The 14,796-nt window shown below is 41.4% G+C and overlaps 1 protein-coding gene across 24 annotated transcripts in view; it reads left to right on the top strand.

Annotated features, from left to right (window-relative positions):
* The window catches only part of arvcfb (ARVCF delta catenin family member b), a 269,067-nt gene that overhangs the window by 210,074 nt on the left and 44,197 nt on the right, over positions 1–14,796 (top strand). For 21 of the 24 annotated variants that reach the window (XM_035995480.1, XM_031300557.2, XM_031300551.2 and 18 more), the window contains 4 exons: positions 1,636–1,753; positions 1,883–2,054; positions 3,969–3,986; positions 5,577–5,648. In XM_035995480.1, coding sequence (XP_035851373.1) covers positions 1,636–1,753; positions 1,883–2,054; positions 3,969–3,986; positions 5,577–5,648 — 380 coding nt within the window. The remainder of the gene's footprint in view (positions 1–1,635; positions 1,754–1,882; positions 2,055–3,968; positions 3,987–5,576; positions 5,649–14,796) is intronic. The other 3 variants (XM_031300554.2, XM_031300563.2, XM_031300556.2) reach the window with 1 other exon arrangement.

Here is a 14,796-nt window from a genome sequence, read left to right as displayed (position 1 = left end):
AGTCATAATTTAGTTTTAATGAAAACTCAACTCCTAGCTTGTTTTGGAAGAAGGAAATAACGAGAGTAACAGGTTACCTATAGCTGTATAAGTGAGTTTTCTTTAAGTGCTGTGTAGTGGATAGAGACTTTATTAAAGTAGCCTACTGTAGTAGGAGTAGTGTTAAATTCAAATTTGAGAATGGAATATTGGTAACCCCTGCTCATGGTGTAGGCCCATTCTGACTTGTAAAAGAATAAATAGTAATCACAGAAGGATGATTCTAATATAATCCAAACAGAGCAAATATCATCATTTTGTTAAACAGAAACATCATACTTATAGCAGTGTTGGATGTGATATGTGTTTCCGTCCACACAGCACTCCAGCTCAGCTTACCTCTGCAAGGCTGCCATTCTTCCCCAGTACTAACTGGGGGTCGGCTAATGGGATTATGTGGGTTGGAAGCCCTCATAAATGAAGTCCCTGGTGAGGAGCATGGAGCCCCAGCTATCTCTTAACCCTCTTTAAAGCCTCGCCTTTCACACTCAGTCAGACAGCCACACTAAGACTGCACCAGCTCTGCTGCTCTGTGCTCAGGGCACTGGCTGATGTAACAAGGATGGCATTTCCCTTTGTAGCAAAAATGAAATTTAAATTCATAACATTCATTCTGAGGCAGACAGGGAGAATAAAGGCCACGGGTCACAAGGTTGGGTTAGACCGTTATTGGGTTGATATTATTGGGCTTTTATAACCGTCATACAGTACATCTGCCAGTCATTGTTATCCAGTCTGTACACATTTTCCAAAGGGAATCATTAAACTAAATCAGGGGTCTTCAACATTTTTTAGGCCAAAGACCCCTTAGCTAAAAGAGAGACGAAGTAGGGACCCCCTGCTACATATACTGTATAAAATTAAGTTGCATTAAACTGAGCTGCATGGATGAAAATGAATGGCAGTGAATCCTTAAGCTTAACTGTATGGCTACCATACTAGGCATAGTAAACTTATTTTCAATGTGTAAATACATTTTTTTTTCACAAATAGGCCAATTTATTTGCTTTCAAAATGTTATGTTCATGGTAATGTATATTTTCAGACATATATTCATTTTTGAAAAAAAAAGTTTCAAATTTTGTAAACATAATTTGGCGGCCCCCCTGCACTAACTCTGAGGACCCCCTAGGACCCCCTGTTGAATATCTCTGAACTAGATGATAGAAGGTTATAGTAATGTTGCATACTGAAGTGAAGGACAACATCATCAACAACAAAAACAACTTTCAGGTTTTTCATGCACCCATACACTTCAAATGTTTTTATTGTATGTCTTGGATGTTTTTTTTTGTTTTCATTTAGTTTTTTAATTATTAATTAAAAACATCAATAATTATCTTCAAATACCATACAAATCTTAGTGTATTGTATCGTATGTACTTACAAGAAGTCTGAATTTTAAATAATACATATCTCCCCTCACAATTTGAATCATCTGCTGTTAAATGGCTGCAGAAATTGCAGCTGCTGTTGCAGAAGAGCTGTGTCGTGAATCCTATTTCTGCAGCTTCCGTCAACAGTGTGGTTATATCTGGTTGTTGCCTCTCTCATGCTTACTGACACGGTGCATTTCTGATTTTTTTTTCCCCAAAGAAATGTGAGCTCAGACGGGGCAGAGGCTCGCCGCAGACTGAGGGAATGCGAGGGATTGGTGGACGCCCTGCTGCACGCGCTCCAATCAGCTGTAGGGAAGAAAGACATGGACAATAAGGTAGCACTTTGACTCTCCCGCTAAAACACACATTTGTTAATGCAAATGGTACATACAACTGTACAGTATATGGCGTACCACGCCGATGTACTTGTACTTGACAACGTCTCCGTCTCTCTTCCCTCCTAGTCTGTGGAGAACTGCGTTTGTATTATGAGGAACCTGTCCTACCACGTCCACAAAGAGGTGCCAGGGGCCGAAAAGTTCCAGGACCCCTCGGCGCTACAGGCCCCTGGCTCGGCAGGACCACAGAGGAAGAAAAAGGACGACGCCGGCTGCTTCGGAGGCAAGAAAGCCAAAGGTGAGAAGGAGGAAACAGGGAGGCAGATCAAAATGGGATAACCACTGATCAGAATCGTGAACTTGAGGAATTTCAAAACTAGATTTCTGTCTCTTCGATAAAACAACTGCTATTGCAAAAGTAGTGGAAAATACATAATAATAATACAATACATAATTGTGGTTTTTATAGATTTATAGGCCTTATTATTGTCTCTTCTGCCTTCTTTTAATGTTTTTTTCATCTGTAGGATGTGAAAAGAATTGGCAGAGCAGAGCAGTTATTCAAGCTGGGTTGTATAGATACCATTCTTTCCTTTGTTGCCTTTGTTGTATTTCAGTTTATTATTATTTTTATGAGCGCTGGACTCATGCAAATCCTCTTTGACAATAACTATGTTGTTAGGTAATGTGAAATAATCTGTCACATCTAATGTGCATATAGACTTACTACTTAGGATGTCTCAAAGCAATTCTCCTCTCTTGACATTCTCATGAAAAAAGAGTTGACATCTTACATAAATTAGTTAAACTGTTTGCTCATTTGACGATTGAGCCAGAAAACAAATATATGAGTACTTACGCTTCAATTTGTCAATATATTTATCAATTACATTTAAAAGCTCAACTCCAAACATACATACAAGACTGATGAGACATTTCTGTTCAGCCACTTCTGTAATAGACGTGCACCGTGGCACCCTCTGCTGCGTCAGGAGGATGTTTGCCGTTATTGATTCACCTAAACAGATGTGCCATATGTACGCACGTGTTGTTAGCGACGTCTTAGCCAGCATTCTCCCAGGCTGTTAGCTAAACGACACTGTTATCTCCCAGCTGTACAACATTAATGGCTGCCATTAATCAGTCAGCCAATGGCGCGTGGCTGCCAGCCAGTGACCCTCGACTTCTAACGACTCATTGGAGAATCCAATGGTTCAGGGGTCAGGACGACACAGTAGCTTACATGTATACAGAGTTATAAAGACACCAATTAACCACATAAATACTTTAACACAGGCGCACACACACACACACACACACACACACACACACACACACACACACACACGCTTTGAATAATGAGATGTGTTTAGCTGCTGCAGACCCTAAAGGCGTTCTTTGAGAAAAAGGAGGCTCAGGTACAGAAACATTAAACGCGGCTATAAAGGAGCAAGGAGGCGGGTAGTTAAGCAACAATGTGGGCAATATGCTTGGTAATTTGTTACCTAAGTAGGCTACGTTTGGCCTCCTCTTCTGTTTAACGTCACATTCCGTATTAAATATACCATTATGCTCAGCAGTCCAAGCTTTGTTTTAGCGTGTACACAGGCTGATTCTTGGCTGTTATTTCCATCTCTTTGAGCACATTTCTGTTCTTTTCCAGCCAGTGAGTTTAATGACACCTTATACAAACGGTTTGTGCTGTTGTTATGTATATGTTTCACTGTGACTCTCTATGCTGCCTTCCTATCTGACAATGGAAGCTAATTCCTTTCCTTCTTAGTTTTTTTCTTTCTTTCTCGTTTGCTAGCTTATCTTTATACAGTATATTCTCCTATTTTTCACACTTTTCTGGCTATTTGACAGCATCTTTCTCTCTCTCCCTTTTCTCTCTAAAAAGCCATCCCACTGCTGCCAACTCTTTGAGCATGCTTCCTATGGACTTCTAATGGCTTCCCATCTAGCCTCTTTTCTATCTAAAGTACTCCTTCCTATTTCTCTCTTTGCTCTCTCCTTCTTTCTCATTTTTTTTTCTCCTTCCCCTTAACTCTGTCACATCCCCTATAATTTCTTTTTGTAAAAAACTGTTCACAACTATTGCAAAGCTTCTTGACACATACTCTCACACACATGTCTTTTTCACCATGCTTCTTCTCTCTTCTCCCTGCTTGGTGTTTTTTGGCATTGCCGCTGCTTCTTTGGCTAACTATAGAGGAATGGTTTAATCAAGGTGAGTGTCCCCCCTCAACCTCTATTCTCACTTCAGCTCTCCCCCCCTCCTTCTCCTATTCATCCACCTCCCCCTGGCTATAGATTATAGTTAGAAGTAGTTTTGGGTGTCCTCCAAAAACCTGAGAAAGTTCCAAGGACTTCACTCATTCCACATGCATTCCTTCACTATACCTACCTGAGTATTATAGACTTCTCCCCCCCCCTCCATATTCACAGTTTGTTAGAATGAGTCGTTCCTCTAAGATAGGGTGAAAGAAAGGCAGCGGTGATGAAACTTGATGAAGCAGGTAAGTCCATCTGCGTCTGTCAGAATGTGAAGTAGAGCTTGACTAATCAAATGAGTCAAACATGCAGCAATGAAAATGAAAATTTGATATATATATATATATATATATATATTGTCTGAATCTATAATTTAACTGAGGTGTACAGCCTTGCAGACTCCAGATAATACTAATCCCAGCAGCTATGACAAACTGCTACTTACTGTATCCATCTATTGTGTCGTGTTGAAGCATAAACGTCAAGCTCTGCTACAAACCTACAGACCCTGTTAGTGTGTGTGTGTGTGTGTGTGTGTGTGTGTGTGTGGAGAGACTGAATGATATGGATTATTGATACTGAAACAGATTTGTATTGAAGCTGCCAAAATCCAAGATTTTGTGCCACAATTCGCTACTCTTGAAACATGGGGTTTTCCCTGCAAGCATGTAGAGATTGTCATAAATAGTTCTTCACCAGTTTGTCCTAAATGAATAGTTTGACATCTTGGGGAATACTTATTATCACTGTCTTGCTGATACTTGGGTGAGAGGATGCATTAACTATGAAACTAGATGCGGCAGTCAATTAACGTAGCTTCTATGAAGGTTGAAAGTTGTGGAAACAGCTAGCCTGGCTCCGTCCAAATGTTGTTACCTTAATACAGAGGCATGCTAGCTGCATTCCAGTCTTCATGCTAACCTAAGCTAATCACCTGCTGGCTAGTAAATGGCAAGTCAATTTATTTTTCCAAAAATGAAAATACATTATTATATATTATTTGTATTGTAGTCACTTTCGTCTCGATCATCTTTTTGTCTCCGTATCTCTGTTCTGTCCCATGGGCATGTCCATGTGCACGAGACATAATCATTAGCAAGCCAAACTGCTCATACAGTAGGTTTTCGGTATATCATTTATCTTTGTGTTGTTGTTTTTTAGCCAACAACACAGCCGACAGTGGGGAATTGATGTGTGTGCTTAAACATGTCACGCCTCTTAACTCTCTACACCGTGTATACATGCAAACATTCATGCTTTTTGTGGGTGGGATGGTAGCCATGGATTAAACCGATATGTCAGAGATGGAGGTTACACCATGAAAAGAATGCAGTTATGATTAAAACATTAAAATGGTTACGTTTAAAGACAAAGAATTTACAGTAAGATATTTGCAGATTCAGTCGAAAATGATATATATCAACCTTCTGAACGCATATCGGTCTAATCCTGGTGTTAACGACATCGTCTCTTATAGTCCATTTGTTTGTTATATGTTTTAGGATATGGCACTGACTTCGTCTCCCCTCCTTTTTACTCTACCCAGGCAGGAAAAACGGTGACAACGACAAAAACTACGACACGCTGGATCTGCCCAAGCGCTCAGAGCCGTCAAAAGGTAGGCCTCATCTGTCAAGCAGAACATCCCTCTGTTAACACTTTCACTCCTGAGCGGGAATAGCCCAGATAAGCGAGTCTGGAAATAACTCGCCTCATTTAGATGTTATCCTGCAGGTGAAGACAGAGAGGAAACGTGGGCAGCGAGGCTGGTGAAGACATGTGATTGGTTTGGTTGGAGGCAGGTCAGGTGTGTTGGTTAAAGAAAGCGTTAGAGGCCTTTGACGGAGAGAGAGAGAGAGAGAGAGAGAGAGAGAGAGAGAGAGAGGCAGTTTGGTAAATTGGTGTTTTTGCGCCTTCACTGTGACAGCGGATGGTTGACGGCTTGTGAGTGCATCAACTCTGTAAGCCATCTTTTTGTCAAATACAACAATGCACTGGGACACAAAGGGAACTAAAAGGCAGCAGCCTTTTATTCAACACTTTATCTCTCACTCTATCAAGTTTGGAGCTCAAGGGCATCCATTGTTGTATCTGTTGCAGATAAAACAATGGGGAGGGGGGGGGGGGTAATGGACCAAAATCTTCTGTCACAGTATATGTCATTTAATATTGAGGCTATGTGCCGAATTCTTTAGAATTGCCAGAAAGCAAATAAGCATATTCCCAAAATGTTAAGGTATCCCCTAATGAAAATAATCCTTATTTTCATCCCCAACAATACTAATATATATGTCATGATATAGTCAACTTGCTGGAAATGCAGTTGGCAACATGTTTGTACAGTGGATTAACAAATTACATAGGGATGTTTGTGTTTGGCTATTCCAGTGATTTTAAATCCCTGGCAAATCCAGGTACTTCATCACATTGATTTAAAATTCCTATAAATCCAATGCTGCCATAAATAAGGCCTCCTCATTGATTTGGGTTAGAAAGATTTGGCACAGCTACCTTGGTATCAATAGCACAGAAAACCTGCAGATTTCTATCATCTCACGGCATATATCATCATATGTCCCATCTAGGGGGGCATGATATATCGACTCAATATCATTATCGCGATATCACGTTGCGCAATATTATATTGCAAGAGTCGCGATAAGTATGCAATATTTAGTTTATATTGTGGAGCGCTGCGTCCCGTCCGTTGGCTGTGTGGCTTAGTTGTGTTCGATTTAGAGCTCACTTGAAACGCTATAATGATCATGTTTGATTGGCCAGTTACTGTGCCACTTGCACATGTTAGTGCACGTCAGTGCATGGGTCCACTACGTGACAAACCCTATGGAGCGTACCACGTGTGTGCATATTTCGATAGATAGAGACAACAAAACGGAACGAATCAGAGAAGAGAAGTTGTGTCCTGTTCTCTTTATATATTTTATACTGTCCAACCAGTAGAACATGTCCTGTTCTGTAGACATGGTCCTTATTTATATATGTTATACTGTCCGACCAGTAGAACATGTCCTGTTCTGTAGACATGGTCCTTATTTATTTATTTATTCATGTTGGACCAGTCCAATATGACAGTTAGTTGAAATAAACCTTGTGTTGTAAGAAAACTTGTTTAATTTGTTATGAATCTATTTTGATGTGTTTTCCCATAACCTTTGTGATTTTACATATGTTTAAAAATATCAAAATTAATATTGATATCACAATATTCATAATCGATATCGCAATATCACAGTTTGTCAATATCGTGCAACCCTAGTCCCAACTCTATCTGAGCCTACAAGCCATAGTGCTATCTGCAGCATTGGACTTATTTTGTAACATTCCGATATTGCAGAAACTGGATGTCAGCAACACAAAGGTGGATAGAAAGAGGAGTTTTGCTGTTATTTGAAGGTGAATGCACTGCTGTTGGGTTCAAGGAAGTGTGCTCTTCTTGACCATAGTCAGAGAATAGTAACTGTCTCCTCTCCTGATTTGTTTACCCTACTGGTTAGGGGTGAAAAAGAAAAATTGAAAATCAAATGTATGGTGATTTTTTTTTTTTTTAAATTCATTCTTATTTCTTTCACTAATGATTTGCCGAAATATTTTTAAGCCGACAGCAACTACATCATATCAATTTCCAGCAAAACAGAGCGAAAGCAGAAAATGCAGAAAATCCATGTTCTGTTCTTCTTTACAAATGATTAATTTGTAAAATTATAAATGTCAGACTAACCGACTGACATGTGATGGGCATTCCTCTTAGAAAACAATTAGCTTAAATAAACGTCTCATGATACATTGTTTCTAGAAGTGTATTATTCAACTTTTGTTTTTGTCAAAGAAGGAAAAGAAAATCACAATACTCGAAATACTAGAATCGCAATACATGAATATCACAATACAAATCGAATGGGCACCCATGTATCGTGAAATAATGGAATCGGGACAAAAGCATATCGTCCCAGCCTTACTACTGGTATACTTTTCCTGCCTATCTACCATGTCTATAACTATAAAATGTGATCAGTGACATGGCAATGGTAACTTGGCAAACTCTCCACATGGAGTTTTGAAGCATGGTCCCCTGTCTCTGCTACTGATACTATCAATAATGTGTGACTGAGCGTGTGTATGTGCACTCATTCTCTCTTTGCTTTTTGGCACTGACAGGCAGTTGTAACAGTCATAAAAGCTCATTAGTATGCAGCACACACATCAGTGCATCCGGACGGTGATAGAATGTGTATTTGCTTGTGTGTGACTCTGTATAATACCTTCCTCTGTGTAAAGGTGTGTGTGCGCGGCTGTCCATCTGTCTAGTGGTGTCTGTGGAATTTGCCTGCACTTGTTACACACCCTTATGTGGTATTTACACATCAGCACCTTTATCATTGTCTAGTGGCAGGCACTCAAAGTCAATACCACTTCCTGTTTGACTGTTAATTGGCCACATTAACACGGCAAAGTGGGCTCTCATTAAACTAGATCACAATTAATTGCTGTGCTTTTCCAAGTTGAGCCGATTTTGCCCTTTTTTCATCACTCCTAAAGTAAAGGGAAGCAAATGAGCTCCAAGGATGATAATTAATATTTTCCACTCACTAGGTTTTCATGGGTAAAAGCCAAGCTGGCGTGCTGCGACTGTGGATCTACAGTGGTTACAATGGTGGTGCTATTACGTTACACAATGTGCCAACAACACCCTTCAGAGTGTTGAATCCAGAGAAAGCAATTATCGTTAAAGGCCTAAATGTCAAACACAGTTGAAATGTGCGTGTGGGTTCACGTTGGAGCGAGCGCTCGGCATTTTCTTGCTCGCAGACAGACAAATCATATCTGACGTTTATTGGCTCCACACACGAGCGAGTAACAACAGTACGGTGCATGGATAATGAGCACAATCTCTTGAGCAAAACCCACATTGACTTTAAAGCATATTCATCACTGTTTCCTCTTCAGGAAACATCAGAGGTGACTGCGAGACCATAAAAGCCATTGGGGGGGGCCTTGGTTGTTTGTCTATAAAATGTATTTTTGTGTGTGTTTCGGGCACATACTCCAACCTCTGCAACCACCACATCCCCTGGTCATCTGTAGAGAGAAAGATAGAGGGAGTAGCTCTCATGCGGTGGCGATGGGTAAGGGAGATATTGGGATATTACACGTGTATCCCAGTCCTGATCTGATGTCACACCGAGGGAGGTCAACACTGGGACAGGGCTGGACAAGGCAGTGGGCAATGATTAATCTGTGTGTGTGTGTGTGTGTGTGTGTGTGTGTGTGTGTGAGAGATACAGCTATTTTAAAGCTTTAAAATAGCTGGGTTTTTTTGGCCAGAAGGACACGCTGTAAACACGACAATGTCATATCACATGATTAAAGTTGGTTACAGTAAATGTGAGTGGTGTGAAAGCAAAACAATGAGCTGAAAGACATTAAGACACTCAAAAAAATCACAAAATGAACAATAGGTTAGCTAGTGCGGAGGCAGTCTCAGCCGGCTTTTTTTTTTTTCTTTTTTTTTTCTCTCTCCAGTATTTCGAGTGCAGACACTTTAACTTTAATAGTGTTAGTTATAGAAGGAAATGAAAAAAACCCTGTATTGTCATTTAGGTATGAGTGATTGGGATTGTTAGTCTGAATTCCCAGATGCTACAGCATGACATTAGATTAGATTAGATTCAACTTTATTCTCATTGTGCAGTGTACAAGTACAAAGACAGCAAAATGCAGTTTGCGTCCAACCAGAAGTGCAAAAAAGCAGAACAGTGCAATGTGATATACAAAGTATAGACAGGTGGTGCATAGGCAGGACAATAAATATAGTGCAGTGTAGACAGTAGTATACAGTTGGTTTACAGAAGGTGGTTTAAAGTAATATAAATTAAATATAAATATGTGCATTGTATTAGCAGTTACCTCATAAGAGCAGAATAAATATGGCTATGTAATATGAACAATGTATGAACAACATGTACAGATATGTGCATATGTGCATAACTTAGTAAGTAAAAGTCCAATATCTACGTGACTGAAGCTTGAAGGGGTACTGGCGTTGACCCACTCACACATGCAGACGGAGCCAAAAAATAGATGCGTCTTTTGATTTTTAGCCAAACATCAGTAGCTCTTCTGCACTTGGTTAATTATATCTTCAAAATCAATGCGTTGTTTCTTAGTGAACTTGTCTTGCCAGATTCTCACTTGTTGTGATTTGTCTTTCTAGTTGATTATGTTGCCACTTTGTCCACCCTAACTGATTAAGTGAGTTATTTTCTCGGTGCGTTTGCGCCAGAAAAGGGGACCCGTTGCAGGCAGATGCATCAGAAGAGGGAAGTCTATTATCCATGTCACCCAGAACAGAGGCAGAGAAAGAGAGAGGGCTGGGTGTAACAAAAGTAATTAAAAAGTGTGAAAAGAAGCATTTCATTAAGGAGCCAGTGAGTGCGGCAGCCCCTGAGATGATGAAACGTTTTCCTAGCAGTTAATTGAAACAACAGTGTAAACCTTTAGATCAGAGAAAGGTCAGGTAAGGGGAAGAGAGGAGAAGGGGGGGGGGGGGGGTCTTGCCTCCTTTTCTCTGAGAGTGGAGGCTAAAAAGCTTCAGTAAACACAAAAAAATTATAGACTTCCTTTTGCAGAGGTTTCCTTCATCCTGAGAGGTTAAGAAAATACAGAAACCGTTGTTTGTTGTCCTGGGAGAAACACCGTGACTCGAATGAATTAGCCTTCAACTTTTATGCAGCCTTCATCTCTTCCCTCAGCTCCCCCCCCTCATCTGCTCTTTCTTACCGCTCGTCTCTCTTCACTGTATCACCAGAGCGGTGTCACGATGTAGCAGAGCAAGAAACAGCCTCACATCCTCTCTGAGCATGTGGATGTGTTTTCAATGAGCTCAAGCAACAAGCAAGTACAAGTGCTCAGATCCTGAAACTGGAGCTAAGACGGAGTATTATTTACCAGCAAGAGACTATGATGACAGCTGCAGACTTCTATACATGCATGTGCATACGCAGGCCCGTTCCACATTTCCAGTGGAAAACATGATAGTCACCTCCTGACAGCAACAAGAAGAGCTCTTTGGTTGGCGTATTTATGAAAAATAAATAAAAATAAAAAGGATATGGTGTGCAACACTAAGACCAAGATTGGGGAATACAGGGTGCCTGGGTAGCTCACCTGGTGGAGCGCGCGCCCGTATATAGAGGTTTACTCCTCGATGCAGCAGCCGCGGGTTTGACTCCGACCTGCGGCCCTTTGCTGCATGTCATTCCCCCTCTCTCTCCCCTTTCATGTCTTCATCTGTCCTATAAATATACAAAAAATAATCTTAAAAAGATCGGGGAATACAGTATATAAAGTGACCAAACAAACCGTTTACTTTTCTAACTCAGTCAGCAAGTTTGAAGTGTGTACAGAGCGCACGGTGAAAATGTTTGGGCTGTGCACGGACCCTTGCAGACTCGGGCAGAATTACGTCACGCTGCCCCTTGCGCTAACACGAATGGAGCATGAATTGGCCTTAAGAGTCAACTGCTGGGACGCCTGGTTTGCTCAACTGGTTGAGCGTGAGCCCCATGTACAGAGGCTCGGTCCTCTGTACAGCAGCAGCCACGGGTTCGGTTCCGACCTGCGGCCCTTTGCTGCATGTCATCCCCCCTCTCCGTCTCTCTCCCACTTTCCTGATTTAATCTGTCCAATCAATGAAGGCAATAAAAGACAAAAAAAATGATCTATAAAGAAAAAAAAAGTCGATGCCATGCTAACAGCTCTGTGATTCCATACTTAGTCCGATACAAAGTGGTGGACCAGCTGACCCGCCAGCCATCATTACCATCCCTAGATACTCGCCGTTAGCATGGCTAAAAAAAAAAAAAAAAAGGTTCCTTTCTGACTTCATTAAGTTCATATATCAACCTAGCCTTGATATGGCTTTATAGTGATATCAATCACAAAAAGTAAAGTAATTCAACTCAAAAACATCCACATCAGTGAACTCCTGATTGCCTTTTACCTCCTGGCCAGCACCACTAGTATATTTTTCATATGAGGAAATAATTGGAAACTTTGCGGGTGAATGCTGTTTCCTCTGGCAGAGCTTATTCCCACCACGATGAATCTTTTTGTCAAACTGCTTGTAGTTTCCAGTGAGGCTGATTGATCACGACTGCATTAGGTAGTGCTAATTAGTCATATCTGACAACAAGGGCAATCTGACTAAGCAATAAAGGCCTTGCGTTTGAAAAGGAACCAGTGCAGTGCATCCATGACTTTGCCCTCTCGCTCACTCCTCTTTCTCCTTGTACCTCTCTTAGCACTTCTCATTTCTCTCACTTCAGTGCTCTCTCCATCCCTTGGAGATTTATTGTGCTCCCCTCGCCTCGCACACTCCTCGCAATTGATAAAAAAGCAGCGTTTACCAAGACGACAACTGTGTAACGTGTCTCACTGCTTTGTCGTGCAAGCTGAGCATTTAATTTGTGGAGAGGCCTTGGCGTTGACAAACAACACTAGTGCGAGCTGTTATGTATGTCACTGTATAATTCTTTGATATCATCCCAACGGATATCTCGATTTCTGGTATAATGAACACTGACGGTTTTGCTATCGGAGTCATCTCCCTCTCTGGTGCATCTCAGCTCTTGAAGTCTGCAAAGTCAGAGGCTCAATTGAATTAAGGAAAATGGAGCTTCACTTTCATTGTTTGTCTCTGCTGTTGTGGAGGAGAAATATTTCACTTAACGGCTCTGTGGCATGAATCTGATTCTTTTAATCCTCACTGTGATATCTCTGTGGTTCGTGAGCTGCGGCAAGAAAAAAACAATTGTCTTGCCCAAAGGCACGACCAAAGTCCTTTCCGCAGTGAGCAAATATGTCCAAGCAGAATCCATTTTTCAAGATAAAGGATCTTTGTGTCATGAACCGCTGCCAAGTCTGCTTCTGAGTAGCACAATTCCAATGGGAGGGGAAGTTTTGGCCCTACTTTACACCATGAGTCAAAGCAGTACATCATGAATAATTTACCCTCCTTCCCGAATTCCAAGCAGTGGCTTTATGTAGGCGCTCTACGTTTTCATGGCTGTGGAATTCAACACCCAGATAGTGACCACTGACTCCTGGCCTTGCTGAATTCTTGCTAGCTTGCAGCCTGTTGACCATTTTGGTGTGAATCACTTATCCTTTTGTTCAGAATACACACACCGCTCAGTCGCGTCCCTCCTTCACCTCCCCTTCCTCGCTTCCTGCCGTCACATTTCACAGCGAAGTGAGACCCCAAATGACGACGGCTACCTCGCGAGCGTCTGCTCCCAGAATGTCGTATATACATGCATGCACACAAACAAAAAGCGTTCATATAAACACTTATTCGGACAGATTCACACATAACTTTCTCACTCTCAGCTGCTATCTTGACACATACAATAGTCTCCACTCCACACAGTGTTGGATCCAGACTGTCTGGCACCTTATTTCACTCTCCGTCTCTTTACAGCCTTAGTCATTACATTTCCCTCAGCATTCCACCTTCCATATGCCAAATATACAGCAGTGCGTTGCATCGCCTTTACAGCTTTTTTTATCCTGAATGCCGTCACGTCCAGAGGGAAGGCTGTACTCCTCTAAGAAAATGAGGCCGGTGTATCACGAGGTGTGACGACTAACTCGTTGGTTTCATCTTTCTGTTCCATTTCTGCCGTAACCTTCTAAAATAGCGGCAAAGCTAAATGAGATACAAACAAACCAAAAAGAGAAATCGTATCTCAGGAGACTTCCTAGTTAAACAAAGGAAAAATAAATATAAATAAAAACCTAGAAACAAAACATCAGATATAATCATGTTCCTCTGGAATTTCCACCCAAACTGTTTGTGTTACAGTTTCCTGCACTGAACAACTTTGCCCAGGGGTGCCCCAAGTGGCAGCAGGGGATAATTGATGCCTGTAAGTCAAGGCACAGATGTCATATTATCTCATTTACGCTGACTTAATGTGTCTTGGGCAGATTGGAAAACGATCTGATATTACAAAAGCCAAGTGGAAAAGTAGCCAAGACGCATTTGCGACAGATTGAAATGAGATAGTTGAGATGCATTCTGACCAGATGTTGAAAAGATGTGAATTCATCCATTGTTTTAGGTTGCATAAGTCATCTTAAGTCTGTCCAACTGTGAACTACATCAGCAAGCAGCCTGAAAAGTAGCCCCAGTGGTAATGACGGCTAAAATGACAAGATTTAACAGAAATCAGTCATCTTTCTCCCTGTCACATTAAAGCAACAGGAGGAAGCGACTCCAGCGATTTTGAAACTTGTGGTTGTACAGAAGGCAGTGGATGTGTTAATCTGATCCCTGATAAGTGCAACCACTGAATGAGACAGAACACTGACCTGTACGGGGGAGCGAGGTAGGTAGGGTTGGGTGATGTGTTAAAATTTCCCATCCTCCACCATCAGCCCAACAACCAGCGATTGCTTATTTATTTTCGCAGGTTTGTGTGCTACAGGGTTAGCTCGCTGAACAAGAGTCTGCCATTAAGCAGCTGTTCTCACTCGTTCTTTCAAGGCAAACCATTAAATTAGCAAAATAAAAAGACAAACACCGCCCAATAAATCTCCCTAAAGAAACAACAACTGGCGATGTACTCAGGCGATCGCTGATAGCCGATATATTCGTCCAATTGCCCAACCCTAGCGAGCGGCATTGAGCTAGTGCCCATGGTGGCCAGCAGGACTTTCGTCCTAACTATTGCCCAACCATGTGT

This window comes from Sander lucioperca, chromosome 2 (assembly GCF_008315115.2).
Source record: "Sander lucioperca isolate FBNREF2018 chromosome 2, SLUC_FBN_1.2, whole genome shotgun sequence".
NCBI lineage: Eukaryota > Metazoa > Chordata > Actinopteri > Perciformes > Percidae > Sander > Sander lucioperca.
Note: the sequence above shows the minus strand (reverse complement) of the source record. Positions and strands in the feature narration are given on the sequence as shown.